This window comes from Parasteatoda tepidariorum, chromosome 11 (assembly GCF_982258835.1).
Source record: "Parasteatoda tepidariorum strain Cologne lab strain chromosome 11, Ptep-v5.0, whole genome shotgun sequence".
Classification (NCBI taxonomy): Eukaryota; Metazoa; Arthropoda; class Arachnida; order Araneae; family Theridiidae; genus Parasteatoda; species Parasteatoda tepidariorum.
Window position 1 is genome coordinate 86,451,230 of NC_141765.1, and position 18,284 is coordinate 86,469,513.

General features: G+C 30.9%; 1 protein-coding gene and 1 long non-coding RNA gene across 8 annotated transcripts in view; one reads left to right on the forward strand and one right to left on the reverse strand.

Annotated features, from left to right (window-relative positions):
- Positions 1 to 18,284, forward strand: part of LOC107440096 (SCY1-like protein bma) — a 691,298-nt gene that overhangs the window by 659,379 nt on the left and 13,635 nt on the right. For 4 of the 6 annotated variants that reach the window (XM_087154978.1, XM_087154979.1, XM_071187971.2 and 1 more), the window contains 5 exons: positions 432 to 582; positions 1,811 to 1,929; positions 5,920 to 6,017; positions 8,570 to 8,712; positions 10,382 to 10,581. In XM_087154978.1, the coding sequence (XP_087011104.1) occupies positions 432 to 582; positions 1,811 to 1,929; positions 5,920 to 6,017; positions 8,570 to 8,712; positions 10,382 to 10,581 (711 nt within the window). The remainder of the gene's footprint in view (positions 1 to 431; positions 583 to 1,810; positions 1,930 to 5,919; positions 6,018 to 8,569; positions 8,713 to 10,381; positions 10,582 to 18,284) is intronic. The other 2 variants (XM_087154980.1, XM_071187974.2) reach the window with 1 other exon arrangement.
- Positions 1 to 18,284, reverse strand: part of LOC139427147 (uncharacterized) — a 71,173-nt gene that overhangs the window by 27,737 nt on the left and 25,152 nt on the right. The window lies entirely within an intron of this gene.

Genomic DNA, 18,284 nt, shown 5'->3' on the forward strand with positions numbered 1-18,284 from the left:
GGTGATAAATTGTTGGAACTATAAGGAGTTAGTGAAATAAGCAAATTTTACATGCTGGATTTACGTAGTTAATGCATAGTTTGATTGTTTACTTCTTTTAATATTAGAAAACAGTAGGCTTAACCTTTCCGGAACGCAGGTCAAAAACTGTCTCCCCAGTATCAGTTCATTTTATGGTATTACAACTACCACCAATGACACAATTATGCTTAAAATAGAGAGATAAATACAACTTAAGTAATAACTGCTATCTAAATTCAATATATATGAGCAAAAATATTTAAATTTGGTAATTTACTCTCAGAAAATATACCCATTTCTTAAAAAATTCCTTTGGAATATATTGACTAAGCACCCCAGTGTTTGCATGACTTCGTTTGATTATCTTGGATTTCTTTTTTTTCCCTCCACTTCAACGTTTACCCCATCAGGAAGATTCCTATATCCAGGTGCAAGCAATAGCTCTTCATTGTGTGGAAAAAATTATAGATAAATTGGAAAAGACAAATATATTGGACGAGGTCTTGCCAATGCTCGGAAAAGCCAAGCTTCAAGATCCAGCCATTCTCATGCCGGTCGTAAGTAAGTGGGAAAGTTTTATATTTTTTAGTTCCTTAAAGAAAAATCATGGGAAAAAATTTTTGAAATTATTAAATTAAATTTACATTATTACCAAACAACCTATTTCGTAGTAACTCCTATTTTTCACGTTTATAATAAAACATGCGTATTATTTAATTTCCTGGTAAAAACTCTCAAAAATAATACTTATTTTTCGTATATGAAGTTAAAGTAACTATAAATTCCACTTTTTAAAAGTAGAAATATGCCCTTTTTTTCGTCATTCCTAAATTTTTAAGTTCAAAAATATATTTTATTAAATTGGTTTTTGTAAGCTGGAGCAACACAGAACGTGAATAAGCACAAATGAAAGTACAGAAACAGACTTACTATAGTTTCGATCCTATAAACAAGAACATTCCTCAGTGTCTAAACGCCAAAAAGGTGATGTATAATAAAAAAGGTGATCTTGTCCAAACTTGTTCCTCTGTCCCTATTGGTTAAAACACTTCGCACGCATTTGTCTCTTTATTTCCCTATCATCAGTTGGTTTTTAGACACTGAGGAAGATTCTTGTTAAACCGAAACTTAATATCCATTTCTGTACTATCATTTGTGCTTAATTCACGTTTTTCATTTTTATATTTTTTTATTTTTTTGCTTTAGTCGTTATATAGCACTACGTATACTCTATCCTTCTTGGATAGTTTTTGCAAGGCCATCATTAACGAACCAACCTATAAACGTTGAATCATCATAGAATATGATTAAAAATGTCTAATTTTCAAATGAAGTCTTCAAAAAAAAATGTTAGTTATGTTTGTTAAATGGAAAATTCGTACTATATTTATTTTATAATGGTATCTTAACATTTAAGTGCAAGAAAAGGAGAGCAAATTGCAATTTCATCTTTGTTACGTAAAAGACTGGATATACTTAGATTTACAAGGAAAGTTCACATACTGACATACGCTAAGTAAAACAGTTTTTGATTTACAGAGAAACGTACCATACATATTTTCTAAAAAAAATTGTATTGTTAATTTATCGATTGTATTGTTTTAACAAAAATTGTATTATTACTAAAAATATGACTGACTGGTTCAGCAGTGCTTTAATGAATTTTCTTTTTAAGTATGGTAAGTAAGAACTAAAAATTAAAAAAAAAAAAAAAAAGAGTCCAATATGTTCTGTTTTATATTTCTCGATAAAAAAATTTCTGGAACTAAAGAACTATCTTACGTTGCAGGAATATATAAGCATATGTTAGGAGAGAAGAAATATGGTTTAACTGTTAATTTACTGGCTACTAAAGTAATGCCTGGACTTATTCCTATTGTCGTCAGTCCCGGTCTAAAGCTTGATCAGGTAAAACTCTTAAATAACTCAATTTTTGGTATTTTTTAATGTTTAGTATTAGTGAATAAGACTCCCGGTGGCTGAGTGGTAGCACTTCGTGCGCTCGTGCCGCAGGACCATGGTTCGATCCTCGGGCCGGGAAAGGTTGAGTCAGCCTTTCATCGCTTTAGTGAGTCGATAAAACGAGTGCCAAGCATTCTTAGGGACTAAGCATTGGTGACTCAATGTTAGGCTGACCATCCAAGCGGAACCGCTGCCTTTGTACCCCAGAGCCCAAGATCAAGTAAACTGTAATGGGCACAGTAGGCCTTGACCCTCAATGGGCTGTCGTATCACTTAGTTTAGTTTATTAGTGAATTAAAATCAAATTTGTGTGGCTAGATGAGGAAATGTTACCAAGATAAAGCGGAATAAATTTCATTTTCTAATTTCGTTTGTAAGAGAGTACACACCTGCAATTATGTACTAAGTTATAGTAAGTTTAGTATAATTGTACATTGACGAAACAGAATAACTGCTGCTCCTACCTACTATAGTGTACGCAGAAGTGCCGCAACACGGTATTGCCTGACCGAGTTTGATTTTTGAAAGTAGGGTATAGGAAATTCACCATGACTCCTGCAGGGGAGTTAACAAATCTATATTAGTGCGAGTTGGTGGATATTTAATCTGAACAGTATGCTGAAAGGCGTATACTCAATAATATTCTTATCTGGTTATTAAGGAAACCATTGGAAGTATCTATAACTAAGTGCTCTTGAAGTCACTCGTTAGAAGCTCTAGACGGGTGAGGTGTCGCATTATCCTGCTGGAATTATGCAAGTCAATAGAAATTAAAAAATAGTGCGTGGAGTCCCTCCGCGCGAAAAAAGTGAAACTTCGTAATGTGGAAATGAAAATAGGAAGGGGTAGAAATTAATTTTTAGTGAAATCATTTGCTTCTTTAAGGCAAACTTTATTAACATTGCTTACAATTCACAATTGATCGCATCTTTTAATTATCATTTTCGAGTGGAGAAATATCCAAATCTATAACATTTACAATGGGATTATGATAACTAAAGTAAGATACGAAATGTTTGAGTTCTATTTTTTCAATACATCTTGCAGAAACTGCATCAATGGAAGTTCCCCCTTTGGTTGTTGGATCATTCCTACCATTTATCATTTCCAATCCAAATTTGCCTATAAGGAAGGTTAATAATGTTTCAGCTTCAGGTAACGAGAAATTCACATTAAAATCTCCTGCAAGGATCACAGGCCGCTCACAATAATCAGTTTCTTCACCAATAACGTCTGCCAGAGCTTGTGAACCTGCAATGGATAGTGGCAATAAAGATGTTCCGTTATCAATAAACAGTTAGTTTGAATAATTGTTTTAAATCGTCTGCTGATGTAATAACTGCAACTCTAGCTGGTTGCTAGGCAACCAAACGACTTTTTCTTGTTATTAATGTTTTGTTTTGTTTATCGTTGCGTTAAACGTTTAACGCAACCTTGTTGGAAGTCACTTTCGAAGTTTCACTTCAAAAAGGAAAATGAATAGGTGCAAATAATTGGATATGTTTATTACATGTATTTAGTCTGTCATAGCTTTATCTAGACAAATCAGGAGTTCCATATCAAGCTGATTGCACGTGCCTCATAGCATGATAGTTTGAACAGTTACCCCGTTGACATGATGGTTCCTTGTATTCACGAGGTTGCCTCGATACTCTTTAACGTCCATCCTCAAGTGGCAACTCAAAAGGAGACTCGTCAAACAGTGGAGAGAGTTCTACCTTTAAAATCCGTATAAATGAAATCTCGCTGAGTAGTGCGCATGCGGATCTATCACAAACTGCCATTTTTCGATAACATTTGGAACTATTTTTTTTTCTGTTACAATACTTTGTCTCCCTTCTTTGTGAATATCCATGTCAAATTTTTCACTATTGGTTTTTTTTTTTTAGCTTCTTAAAGGTCTTACTTTAAATCAGTATTTTTTAAAAACTTAATCTTGCTGAGAAAGTCATTTTCAAATGTACTTATTAACTAAAAATATTAAGCTTTGAAATAGGCTGAGAGAAAGGGATTAAAAGGAAATACAGTCGGACCTCTGTTTAACGAAGACGCTAAATCTCGAAAATAAGTTCGTTACGTGGAAAATTCGCTAAATAGAAAATCCCCTTTTGAAATACTTAAACAAAACAAAACAGGTTTTAAATTCATAAACACTAGACATAATTAAAATAGCAATTGATACACCTTATCTTGTAAACTAGTATCTACTATTTATTTTGTAAATCATAACCGTAAAAGAAATCTGCATAAAAAGCAAGAATAGAGCAAAACATTATCCAGTGTTACACTATCATAATGCATATATTTTCAACTAAAAAAAGTTAAATTTATGTATAAAATTATAGCTACATTTATTATAAAAGTACTTTTAAACATACATTACCACATGCGTTCATAAGTTTAATTGCTACTGAAAAAATCCCATAATTTTGTCTGAGTTCTTGGTTTGGAATGCGAACAAAAATGGATTTTACTGCTTTCTCTAAAATTAAAGTGGCTTTAAAAATCAGTTAGAGGTCATTTCCCCCATAAAATGCGTCAACAAATTTGAAATGTTCTAAAATATTTTGGTAAATAGGAAAAGTAGATCTCAAAGAAAAGTTCGTTAAATAAAAAATTCACTTCACTATTTGGAAGTTATGTTACGAAAAAACTTCCGAAATGTTCGTTAAATAAGATTTCCGACTGTAAACCGTCAACACAGCATATCTAAAAGTTACGAAATCAAAAGAAGTAGTAGCAAGAAGTAATAAAAGATTTTGCTAAGACTGAGTAATGAATTTATGATTTGGCTAGAGAGGTGCTAATTACTGAGAAAGTCACATTTTTTCTTTAATATTAGCTTAAAAAATTCCAATTGTGGAAATAAATAACGATTCTCTTAAAAAATTAAAAATATTGCTGGAAACCTCGAACCATCTTGGATATTTGTGCAAATGTATTGCAATTAAAGAAAGAACATATGTTTATATAGCTTGGTTTCTGCTACAAATGTTTTCAAAAGAAATTTACTGGGTGGTTTAATGAAAAAAAAATTTTATTATATTAGCTGAAATATTTTATGCCTATTTTGACCCGACATACACTGTTGCACAACTTAAAGTAGGAAGTACTTTTTTTTAATTTAGTTAATATCTGGAATTATTTTTTACAAATAGAAAGAATAATATAAATTTTTATAATTCGTAAAATTTAAAATACCTTGTATAGGTCACAAAAAAATTTCTAGTATCAAAAATAAGATTTCGCTTTAAAAAGACCACCGTCTCCTTAAATTTTGGGCACATGATTAATTATTACTTCAGATCTATTTTTGAAGAATTAATTTTTTTCAGCCATGATGTGTCAATTTTTTAATTAGTATTATAATTTAATTAGTCTTATAATTTAATCCGTGATACAACTCTGATAAGCATAGATCTCGTTTTAATCTTGTCAAAAATGCTTCGGCTGACACTGTATGAAAAAAACCATGAAGTAAATTCAATTTATGACAATTTGTATATGAAGTTCAATTTTTAAAATATAACCTTACACAAGAGATTTCATTAGCAGTATTAAGTAATCCGTTTATACTCCTACAGTGGACTGATCGTCAAGACGCGGTTTCCAATAGAATACCGAATGCAAGCATCAATGGCTGCGCTCAGTGTGCGGGTGGGTTACCACTTTGTTCAGCCCGCAAAGGAACCGGGGGTGTACGGTATCGGTCCTCATTAAACTGTTCTACCGGAAAGTGCTCGAATTCGAGAGCAGGACGTCGGGCTACCGAAGCAGGGGAGCCATCCTCTCTGCTGAAGATCAAAATTGTGATGGCATGTCTTCGAATCATCCTCAGAGATGTTTCCCAGACCGTCGTCAATAGCCCATTGTGCAGCTCTAGTGCTACGCAAATTAACAACATAATCAGTTTATAAGTTGTGTATTCTTTTTCAGTTTACTAGCTTAGTGGAGTTGCTGAGAGAAATGTTAGATCATGTGGCACGAAATCAAAGAAATAAGCTCAAATTAGAAAAGCTGTCTTCTACAGAAATGTGAGTATACTCAGGCTTAGAGGTAAACATTTTAACTCCTGACTAAATTATTTCGGCATTTACCTTGTCACGCATATGTTTCTTCAGTGTGACCGTACTTTCTTAGAATTTTCTCTTTCTAATTGGAGAGGTTTTTAATAACTTATAGAATTATATTTTCTGTAAAATATGTATTTCCACACCTTAAAAAACCATTATTCTTTTCATTAAAATTCTAATAATAGTCTACGATATATGACACTGAAAAAATCGCACATTTATTTTATAAAAAAAATTGATGGCCGTAGAATTACATTTGTAAGATACTTTTCAATATTTTCGAATCACTTAAACAACTTCATAGTTGTAGAAAATATATTTGGTATTTAATATACATCGTATTTGGCTTACTATGATTATTGATGAATTTGAACTCAAAACAACAAAAGAACAACAAAATGTGACAGCAAAAAAGAGAGCATTCATAAGAAATTTTGTTGCCATTTATACATTGGAAAGAAATACAATAATTTCAATCCACATTTTATTATATTATGTTTTTCAGAACCAGTTCTTTTTTTTTTAAGACCAGACAGGGTTGGATACCAAGAGATGAAATTTTTTTCCGAGAAACGATTCGACGCGTGTTTTTTATTGCTTTTCTGCAAAACAAATTATCTAAAATTGAAGGTCAAATATTTTTTTAAAAAACATATTAGCAAAAAGAAAAATGAAGACAGGAATTATGATAATAATTCTTATAATAATGAAATGAGTTCGAACCAGGGGCAGACGAAATTTTTTTACTGCTTTTGCAATATCATAATCAAATAATAGAATTTAAATCATCAAGTTGATGTAATTGAATGTTGACAAAATCTATTTTGAATGAAACATAATTATACTTAAATTAATAGGTTATGCTATTTAATTAAAGTGATATTACACCTCGTATTGACTAGTCACCGTTGAGATTCGAGCCTGGGTCACTCATTTATTGTGAGGAGAATGCTCTGTTCCCAAACCTACCTTGGCCCTAGAGTTTTATTACTTTATATTCAACGTTGAACAGCTGACCCAATTCTGAGTTTACGACTATCAATGTTTAACTCCATTGCCTAGCAATTTTAAACCCAACTCAGAAGACAAAGGAGCTCCTGGATCAAGCATTGAACAAACTAGCCTTTGAGGAGTACTTTTTGATGGAATTAAACCCACATTTGCGTTACATGGAGAGGGAAACCACGAAGACTTCCTACGATTCGCCCGAAGGTAAGGGAATTCTAACCTATGATTCATCTATCACTGAAGATATTTTACATCAGCTCTGTGCGAGTCGAAAGAAGAATTCTTACCAAGCCAGCCACCGCTGGGATTCGAATCTGGATCACCTCCTAATGAAGTGAACTCTCTATCAGAGTTTTATTCCGAAAAAAAAGTCAGAAGCTGTATTTACCTTAAAAGTCTTGCGTCATTATTCATATTTAGTTGCAAAAAGGTTTAATATGATAGCGGCTCAACATTCGTAATAACTTATCAAAAAACTACATCTAAAGAAAGATGCTGATCAGGTAGAGTATGAATTTGACTAAGTCAAATAACATTTTTATTGATACAATGTTCAAAACCATTAAATAATACACAACACAAACAGATAGAGCCTCTTAACTGTTTGCGTTTGAATATTTCCTCATATGTAAGGTGATCTCCGAAGCGAGAAAAGAAGCTTAACCAGTTTTATTATGTAAAAAACTCTTTTTGTATGATGTTTGAGAAAGGGAAAACCTCATCGCCGCTTCAGAACCAGTTTTTGTTTGCATTCAGAATAAAAAAGAGGATTTTACGAGGAAGTTTTACCCTTCGGCTTTATGATAGGTTAACTGTTAACTTGGCTACGTCACAAAATGAAAATTTGACTGGTTGTCCATTGCTGAAAAGTAAGTGCAAGTGCTAAAAATAACCGTAAAATATTTGAGAAAGCGTGAAGTTAAAGTATAGTAATCAAAACTGCAAGAGAAGAGGCTAGAATTTTAACAGACGAACGTTAAACGTTTAATCCTTTTACGATTTAAGTGAAAAGCAGTTTTCTCAAAATAAAAACAACTCTAAACCGTCGTATACACGGAGAAATACAAGGAAACAATGGATATTTTTTACAGTAATAATTAACAAACAACTATAGATTTAAGAAAATTAAAAACACCAATCTCTCTCTGTTAAAATAAATAATTCTTTTGCGTATACCCAAAGGCAGAAAGTATTTTTTTTTTATTTCTCTTATTTTCGATTTAATAGTACAGTTTGATTTAAGAATCACCCTAGTGGAGTTTTGAGAACTTCACTGCAGTCTTTAACTTAATACAAATTTTTAGCATTTTGTACAAGTAATTTGATTTGATTTGAGCACTCACGTCATACTTTCGTGATTGTTTTTGTGTAAACACCGACAACTTTTATGTGTACCGCATTCTTAGACAAGTAAGTAAAACTGGGTTACCTATGTTTTCCTCTGGATTTTTATAACATATTTTCTAATTTTTATTTAAATATGTATGTTTCTATTTCTCGAACAGTATTCCTACAACTTTTGCGTCTGCAGCAGAACAATCTGCAAGTTATCCCCACAGACCTCCAACACTTCGTCTGGAATCCAGGCGACAGAGTATTTCAGTAGATGACGTTGCTCGCCGCTCATCCGGAGCAAATAATGGATCAGGTATATTAGCAATCAGATAGCAGTAGTAAACTCAGGACAGCTTTTCCTTTTTTACTTGCACGGCTTTAGAATAGCGACATTTTTAAAGTTCTTTGAAGTTCTTTCCTACTCCTATAGATGCACGGCATTTTGCTTCTATTTAGAAGTCAACACGCTGATTAATCTAAATGATACTTCGTTCTTTAGTTGAGATTGATTTTCTGAAATAGAATTAATTTATTTGAAAGCTCTACGGAAGAAAGAATAAATTTATTTAAGTGCACGGTTGTTCATAATTTATATTCCTATTTGCAATATTCTGTAGAGACAATTCATATTCAAGGGGTACAAATATTAAATTGTAAGAGGGTTATTTACATTTTAAAAGTGTTTTTAAAAAATAGACGATAGCTGAAATCGAGGCTCTATGTTGTTGAAAGAGTCCAGACTTTTGATAATTTAAACAACGGACATTTAAAAAAAACATATTAGGATTGAATATATAATTTAACGGTAAAAATTCCAAATGCTTATATTGCAGGTCAAGACTGAATTTACAATTTAATGGCACAGGCATTTAATGGCATTTAAATACGACTATGCAGCACCAAACTAAAAGTAACAAAGTCTAATGATGCTATAAAGTATACCTAAAATACGAAAGAGAAAAACCTAGAAAAAACAGCAAATAGAGAAAAAAAATCATTATTACACCTCTCTGTGTCATGGAACTACAGAGCTATCATATTTTCAGTGGCAAGTCGTCCATATACACGCTTTTTTAGACCTTTTACGCTCTCACACAATTAATTTAAGAAGGATTTAAACTCATAATTTATCTCTAGAGATATTTGCAAACAGGGATATTTTAATTTGAATTACTCTGTACTATGCTTTTGCTCTCGGAAACTATTGGTATTAAAACTTTGAAAAATAGTCGTTAACGAAAAAGGATCAGAACAACGGAGTCATTCCTCAGTTAAATGCAGTAAATATTATCACTAAGTAATTTTTCCACTAAATCACATTTTAAATAGTATCTACTAGTAAGAAGTTATTTAGCACCTTTTTTTCCTTCCATTTTTTACTAGGAAAGCAAGTATAATCCTGCAGCAAGAAAGGAATTGATTGAATTCTCTTTTATCGCTTTTTAGTAATGCATGAACTTATTAATCCCTTCAATAATCCCACTCATTTTATTTTTTGAAGGAAGCGAAAGACACTACTAGCCTAATTGGCAGCATTTCCAGAAATATTTCGCTCACTTTTGAGTAAGTTTCCCAATGATGTCTTTTGGCCCCAACGATGATAGTCTTTTGAACTATTGCATACTATCTTTAAGGGCATTACATACAACAGTGCCTGGAGCGTAGAGGAGGGATGCACGTAATGACCCTTACTGCTCTTGGATGACTACTCTTGGAATGGATTTCAATGCATGAATTTTTTTTCACTGGCATAGAATTTTCTTATAGATGCACACAAATTTTGAACTCTCAAAAGCGAACTTTTTCTTCTAAATTAGAATTAAGTAGAAAACTGTTGTATCGTGTTCTTATCGATAGCTAAAATCAATGAAGGGATTAAAACTCCAAAATGCATTTAGAAGATCCTACCCTACCCTACCGGTTGCATTACGGGCCAGTCAGGGTACTGTAGTACATGATTAGCTATGTTACTCTTCTTACAGAGGCTTCATCTCCAGATTCAAACCTGCTGCGGGTTCAAGCAACTTTGCCGGGTCGTCGCCATTCTGATAATACAATACAACCTCCACGAATCCTGATTGCTCCTTCAAGTCCAGATGGCTCATATACTCCAGGCAATGTACAGAGAAGACATTCCAGTGTCTGTCCACAAGATGTCAGGTTCCAATTCAATTCTTTTAAAGTAAGTAGTCATCAGTTTGCTAACAACTCAACGTGATCCATCTTTGGTATCTTTAAGAATTTATTTTATTTTCCATAAAATATTTCATCTTCAATAATTTAGAAAATATTAAATTACCTATGCTTTTTTTCTGAATTGGCTGTGTCAAAATTCTCTTCGAGATTTGGAACAAAGAATTTCCAATACATCATCAAATTTTACTTACAACATCATCAACGTTTTTTTCGCAAATGTTCAAAATCCAAACCTTTAGTGACGCGACAAGCTTCAAGTCTTTCAATTTGCAGTGAGTAGCGTTGTTTACCTCGATATACTGCAACTGAGGTTAATGCCACAATTCCAGGAAGATTATGCGTCGTTCATTAAGAAAAGCTGAGACTATTCCTATTATCCAACAGACCTTCGTAATTTCCTAAATAACGAGCTTCCTCGTCGTTGGATTGAACGCGGGTTGAATGGCGACAATCGGCTTCTTCCATGAATACCGCGTTTTTCATACTTAACTCCCTGACACTTTTTTATGGATAAAATCAAAGATTATGTATTTTTGAACCCTATGTCACGTGATTCAACAAAATTATGACGAAGGATCACAACCGCTACCATTGATCGTGACATATTGCAGCAAGTGCGGCAAGAATTTGACTTGAGACCTGAGTTCTGCCGCATCACCAAAAGTACATATTTTTAGAACAGGTAAGGTAAAATTTGTTAATGTTTAGTAATATTTGCTTGTTATGAGCCTTCCAAACCCCGTGGGGAATTTTGACGCACCCTGTATGTAATTTTAACTTAGTAAGTTATTAAATGCAATAATTTTAGTGGTACATACACATTCCTTCTGTACTCTACGGTGAAAGGCATTATTCTCTATTAGTCATATCTTTGATACAAACTGTTAGGTCATGATTTGTTGATTTTATATTTAACTGCTAATATGAGATAGTGGGGCCTGTCGGCATTCTGTTCGTAATATCTACCTCAGCAAGCACTACAGGCTAATACTGTCAAACCATCTAAGGGTGCATCTCATCAACTCCAGTTACGTGATAGTAATTTTCATGCAGAAATACTTTATTTACGTCTTACTAGAGCTTCACAGGGGCTATTGGCTAAGGTTCTAAGAGAATGATTCAAAGATGTGCTATCACAATTTTGATCCTCTACAGAAAAAATGGAACCCCCGTTTTGGTAGCGAAATCGAGCATTTCACGGTAGATCAGCTTAATGAGGACAGATACCGCTTACTCTCGGTCCCTTCGCACGCTGATGAAATTGGTCACTCACCTACTAACCGCAGCCAGTGAGGTTTGACTTAGGAATAGCAATTTTCTTTCAGATAATAATTGATACTTTTTTTGCAAATAATTTATTATTAATTTTTTATCGGAATTTTATTTTTTCTTAAAAAAGTTAGTTTAAATAAAAATTTAAGTTAAATAATAGTTAAAAATAAGTTAAATAATAGTTAAAAAAGTTTAGTTTAAATAAAAATTTTAAAATACTAATTTCTTAAACAATTTGAAATACTTTATTGTTTTAAAATAGAAATTATTCAAGTGATTGTTACAAACTTCTTCTATTGACACTTTTGTCTGATAATACTTTTCTGACCTAAATCAGTAATAGTATTTTTATCAGGATTCAAGCAACTGTTCAATTTTCCTTAAAGTTTCAAGCAATAGTTTCTTTTAAAAGGAACAGTGCGCCCAAAAAAATATATTGATCTATTGATCGAATCGCGTTTAAGGACATTCTTAATGACACTTTTTTTGCAAATGGATTATTAATTTTTTATCGGAATTTTGTATTTTCTTAAAATTACTGAGTTCAAATAAAAATTTCAAATACTAATTTCTTAAACAATTCAAAATACTTGATTGTTTTAAAATAGAAATAATTTTAGAGATTGTTACAAACTTCTTCTATTGACACTTTTGTCTGATAATACTTTTCTGACCTAAATTAGTAATAGTATTTGTAATGTAATTTCAAATTAGTAATAGTAATTTCTTAAAATTACAGAGTTCAAATAAAAATTTCAAATACTAATTTCTTAAACAATTCAAAATACTTGATTGTTTTAAAATAGAAATAATTTTAGTGATTGTTACAAACTTCTTCTATTGACACTTTTGTCTGATAATACTTTTCTGACCTAAATTAGTAATAGTATTTGTAATGTAATTTCAAATTAGTAATAGTAATTTCTTAAAATCACAGAGTTCAAATAAAAATTTCAAATACTAATTTCTTAAACAATTCAAAATACTTGATTGTTTTAAAATAGAAATAATTTTAGTGATTGTTACAAACTTCTTCTATTGACACTTTTGTCTGATAATACTTTTCTGACCTAAATTAGTAATAGTATTTTTATCAGGCTTCAAGCAACTGTTTCATTTTCGTTTCAGGCAGTAGTTTCTTTTATAAGGAAGAGTGCGGCTAAAAAAAATATCTTTTGATCTATTGATCGAATCATCACGTTCAAGGACATTCTTAATGGTTCGAGAGGGAGACCTTAAATATGCCAATTAATTATTGCAGACAATATATTAAGTTACGAAATCAATCACAAAAACGTGCTTTCTCTGAATAAACATACCTTTTTTAAAACGGATTTCTGACCCCAAAATATAGGGGGTAGCCACAATCTAAGAAATATAGTCCCCATAGTTTGGTCCGGAGATCGGTCCTAAGTTTGGACCCCTTAATGTTAATTTTACTTTTTGCGTATTTCGCCATACCTTGAGAACTTTTAAATAGAATTAAAAAAAATTGCACACATTTACAAGATTTGTTTATCCAAAGATAATTCCAAGCAAAAACTAAATGTTAGTAAATATTTATTATTTTTAATTGTTTTATTGAATAATAGTCGAAAAAAGTTTAAAAATTGTGAGGTACATCGTTTTAAAGTTTGTAGTTTTACTTGGAAAAGCACAAATGCTTAGCGAAATCGCTAAATATTTCCTGAGAAATTGAATTAAAAGGAAGTCGTATACTTAAAATTCGATTGCTCAGGAACTATTCAACTTATTTCGCTAAAATTTTGCATTTTGCCTTGTAAGATTACATAATGTAATATGATGTAAAAAATCGTATACCGCACAATTCAAAATTTTTCCATTATTGTATAATAAAAATACTAAATATTAACTAAAAGTTGCATGGAATTATGTTTGGATAAACGAATTTCATAATTGTGTGCAGAATTTTTCGATTCGCTTAAAAAGTTCTCGAGATTTGACGAAATGCGCAGAAAGTAAAGTTAAAATTAAGGGGTCCAAACTCTAGCTCGCTCTCCTGATCATATGGGGATCATATTTCCCAGATTGTGGATCATATTTCCTAGATTGCGGCTACCCCCTGTGATGCCACAATTGGCATTACATATTTATTTCCTAAATTTTAAAAAATCCTTAATTACTTAAGCTTATTTTATTAATCGAATTATATTTAAAATAAATTGCCTGGCAAACCACCTTTGTCGCATCGGCATTCTCGCTGACCCAAATTGCCCGTTATGCTCGAATAATGAACTTATGGACAGGAACCATCTTGAGATGCTCGGCTCTGCGTGGGGACTCTGAGCATAGCCACCGAGAGTCAAGGCCTCTCAGTAGATTTGTGACGTCATCCTCTGAGGGGCTAGTGAAGCACAAGATAACACGGTATTCAGATTTGTATTAAGAGAAAACTAAAGTAAATACTTCAAACTTTTGAGCCACGTAATATATTTTTGCTTTAGTTAATTTAATAGCACTTCAAAAAAATGTAAGTGGTGAATTTTTAGCTTTTTAAGATATGTTTAAAGTTATAATTCTATAAAATGAACATGTAGGACTTCTTGATGCTTTTCAATAGAAATGAATGAATAGAAATGAAATTTAATAAGAAATTTTATACTTTTAATTTTAAAATCTTGATTCCTCATAACTATTTTTAATATCAAAAGAATAAACCTTATTTAAGTATATAATTTATTATTTTCTAATGTGTAATTATACATTAGATTTAATCATATTTGAAAATAAGAAATGATACATTTTAATCATGAAACGGATGCGAGACAAATAAAAATATGTTATATCATGGCAGAAAAGAGACAAATAAAGAAATAATAGTTTTATTGGCACATTTATAAAATTTTTTATTTTACATACTCTCTTCCAGACTTATAAAATAAACATAAAAATGAGAATAGTACATATAATCTGGAGCAAACTCAAAATTTATTTATCCATAAGATTGCAAAAATCTAAATTTAAATTTTATTTTATTAATTTATTATTATTTTTTTTAAAAAGAATGTTTTATGTTTAGTTTTAGTATAGATCATTATATGGTAGTTCAAAAAATTAAAAGGAAAATAATAACATAATAATTTAATAATATTTTTTTTGTTGCCAGATTTGTACAAAAATATATTACAAGGAGGAAATATTGATTGGATAATTATAGGGAAAAATAACATATTCTAAGAAAATAGAGAAGATTCTTTAATATGGACGAACTACATTGAATATTAATTAAAAAGTTGTCTCCTTATTATTTTTCAAAATATACACACTCGCAAGTAATGACAGATTTTTAGGTTGGTTAGCTTCGTGGAAAAAATTCAAATGTCCGGGTTATATATATATATATATATATATATATATGTAATTAATATTTACCAAAATTTATACTAACTTTATACGTAAATTTATCAAAACATAATATATTTGAAGAAGAAATTTTTTTTTAGCATTTTTATGCATATCTTTATTGAATATTAGTCTTACTTCAAAGCACCTAGTTTTCTTTTTTTCTGTTTTTGCAAACGAAACTACTTTTTCATTTACATTACACACATAGTCAAATGAAAAATCAATTAATTTTCAAAAATTAACAATATTGCTCAAATGTTTTAAAAAATTAAAAAATTTTATACAATTTTCCCAATTTTTAAAATTGCAAGTTTCAGCAACATTTTAAAAGATTATTATCAGCACAATATTTACTACCGTAAATCTGTGCAATAAATCTGATCGAATCTATTAAAACGATTTCTACGGTTATGTGCAAAACCGAAAAAAAATATACATATATATATATATCGAATGCACGCATGTAACATGCTTTGAAAGGTTTAATAATTTTCAAAACGCCCTATTTTATAAAGTAAATTAGGCTGATACTAAAAAAAAACTATTACCTTAACAGAACTAGGATTCAAATAACATGCAAACACCAAAAAAGCATGTACGTAAAAAAGTTTTCGTTTTTGCTTTAAAAATTACAGTCTTTTTGTCAAAAAATGCACATTAATTTATAAAAATTGTAGTCAAAGATAAATATTTTTCAGAGTGTTATTTGAAAATTTTATTCAAGCAATAAATTATTTTTCAACACTTTTGGCAATCTTTGGGTAATGTGACGCATTAAAATTAAATTACAATATTTAATAACAAATTATAAAATAGTAAAAAAAAATATGTGAGGCAACAGCATAAGATAACACGAAAACAATTCATCTGTATTCGAAAGATTCATAACATATTTAGCATGAACATACAAAACTTAAAATGGATAACAATGAATTAAATTCCTTTTTTATTAATATAATCTAATGTATCGGAGTTTTTTTGCCTTCAAGTATGAATATTTATGAAATTTTACTCATATGATCGTAAGCTATCGTTAAGAATAAATAAGCTTCAAATGCCAATCCACATTGTTATGAATTTTTCTTTATTTTAAAAGTATAACTAAAGCTTTTTTGCTATTTTTTTAAATAATACAAATGTTAACTCTTAATGACATCTTATATTTGTTTATATATACATTTAAATACGACAAATGATGTTTAAATTTGTTTTATTTCACGTCTAAGAGTTTTGCAAAAGTACGAATATATTGCTAGTTTCATATTCTAAATTTTGCTAACAATAAACAATACCTTAAGCAATATAATTCTTAAATACAACTTATTTCATTATTTAGTTAAAAAGCTTATTATTAAGTCTGCAAAAAGGAATATTAAAACATGAATGCTAAATAACACTTACTCGACTATTAACGGTTATTTGATAACTGTCTCGTTTGATGGAATTAATCCATTTTTTTTTTAATTTCCTCACATTTTGGAAACCTAAATACGGATACTTTAGGCCCATTTTTGTAGTTCCCTTTACATCTTGGAACTACACACGTAAGGGGCATTGTTAAAAGCTGTAAAATAATGCAACATATATTTTTTTGAAATCGTTTAAAACCGCACACCCGGCGAGCAAACGATACTGCTATTTAATGAAAAACAAATATTTGAAATTGGCGGCTAATCGCATATCCCCACAGTATGTGACGTCACTAAAAGACCTTGATGATCTCAGCGGCCTTATTTCTCGGTGGCTATGCTCTGAGGTGAGGCACTACTGGAGTTCCCGACATCTGTTAATGAGATAGTGACTTTTTTCTCTTACTTGTTGTTCACCTTTTTGTTCACTGTTTTTGTAAGAGTTTGTCATTTTCTTTTGCCATTAGAAATAAAAAAATATTTAAAATAAATCAAAAAGTTAATCTTTTAAAGCGAACATAAAATATTTATTCTTTTTTTTTTATCGATCAATGAAACGGATATTTTTTTATTTCATTACTAATGCAGACTCATTAATTCACTGCCGCGCCGAATCGAAAACAAAAATCTATTTATAACTTATAAGATAATGCATGATGAATTCTTATACTTCCACTATATGCTAATAATGGCGATCACCACCATTGCCACACCCATATATTTTGGGGGACAGAAATCCGAATCTGTAGAAACAAAAGTATGTTTATTCAGAGAAATTACGTTTTTGTATCTGATTTCGTAACTTAAAATATCGTCTTCCCTTATTAGTTAATGTATTTGAAGTCATCCTCTCGAGCTAGTTTGAGTCCTAGAATGGTTGTTTTGAGTCCTAGTCTTGAAGTTTGAGTCCTAGAACGCGAAAATCCGGTCATTCGGGGATCAAAAATAATTCAGAGTGGTGCGTATTTTTATTATTTTTATTATTATTATTTTGCGAACAGTACATTTAAGGTTTAGTTAGGGTTTGGACTAATATTTGAATGTCTTGCGAAGGGAGAGTGAAAAAAAATATACAACTTGTCTTTCCGGCCACGGTCAATTCCCCGATAGATGCATTTTGTTGGCATTATTGGTACGGGGTCGTGCGTCGGCGTTGTTTTTGCTTTTCTCCCTTACGCCGTATACGAGCTAAATTGGCAGGGTTCGAACAACTTTGTAAAAATATCCTTCAAAATTCAAGATTAAATTTTAAGAGTTTAATTATTTGTTTGCAGTCCTGAGATATTACTAGCTAAAGCATTAGTCGCATTTCATAATTATTATAGAAAAAACTTAAAAGCCCAAAACCATGCTAACTGGTCCAACTCTGAACTACTGCCTAAAAACTGTATATACTAAAACTATAACTACATAAAACTTTAAAACTATATATTATAACCTCCAGCAAAATTTAAATTTTTTAGTGATGTCAATCAAATGGCTTTATTAGCTGTGACAGGCATCATATGCGTTCATTCTCAATGTATTTTCTCATTGATTTGCATATTATTAATCTAGTTCTTAAGTTTATTAAAGAATATATATTAAGTTCATAATGAAAAGAAACTCAGCATAATCAAAACTATATTTTAACAAATCATTT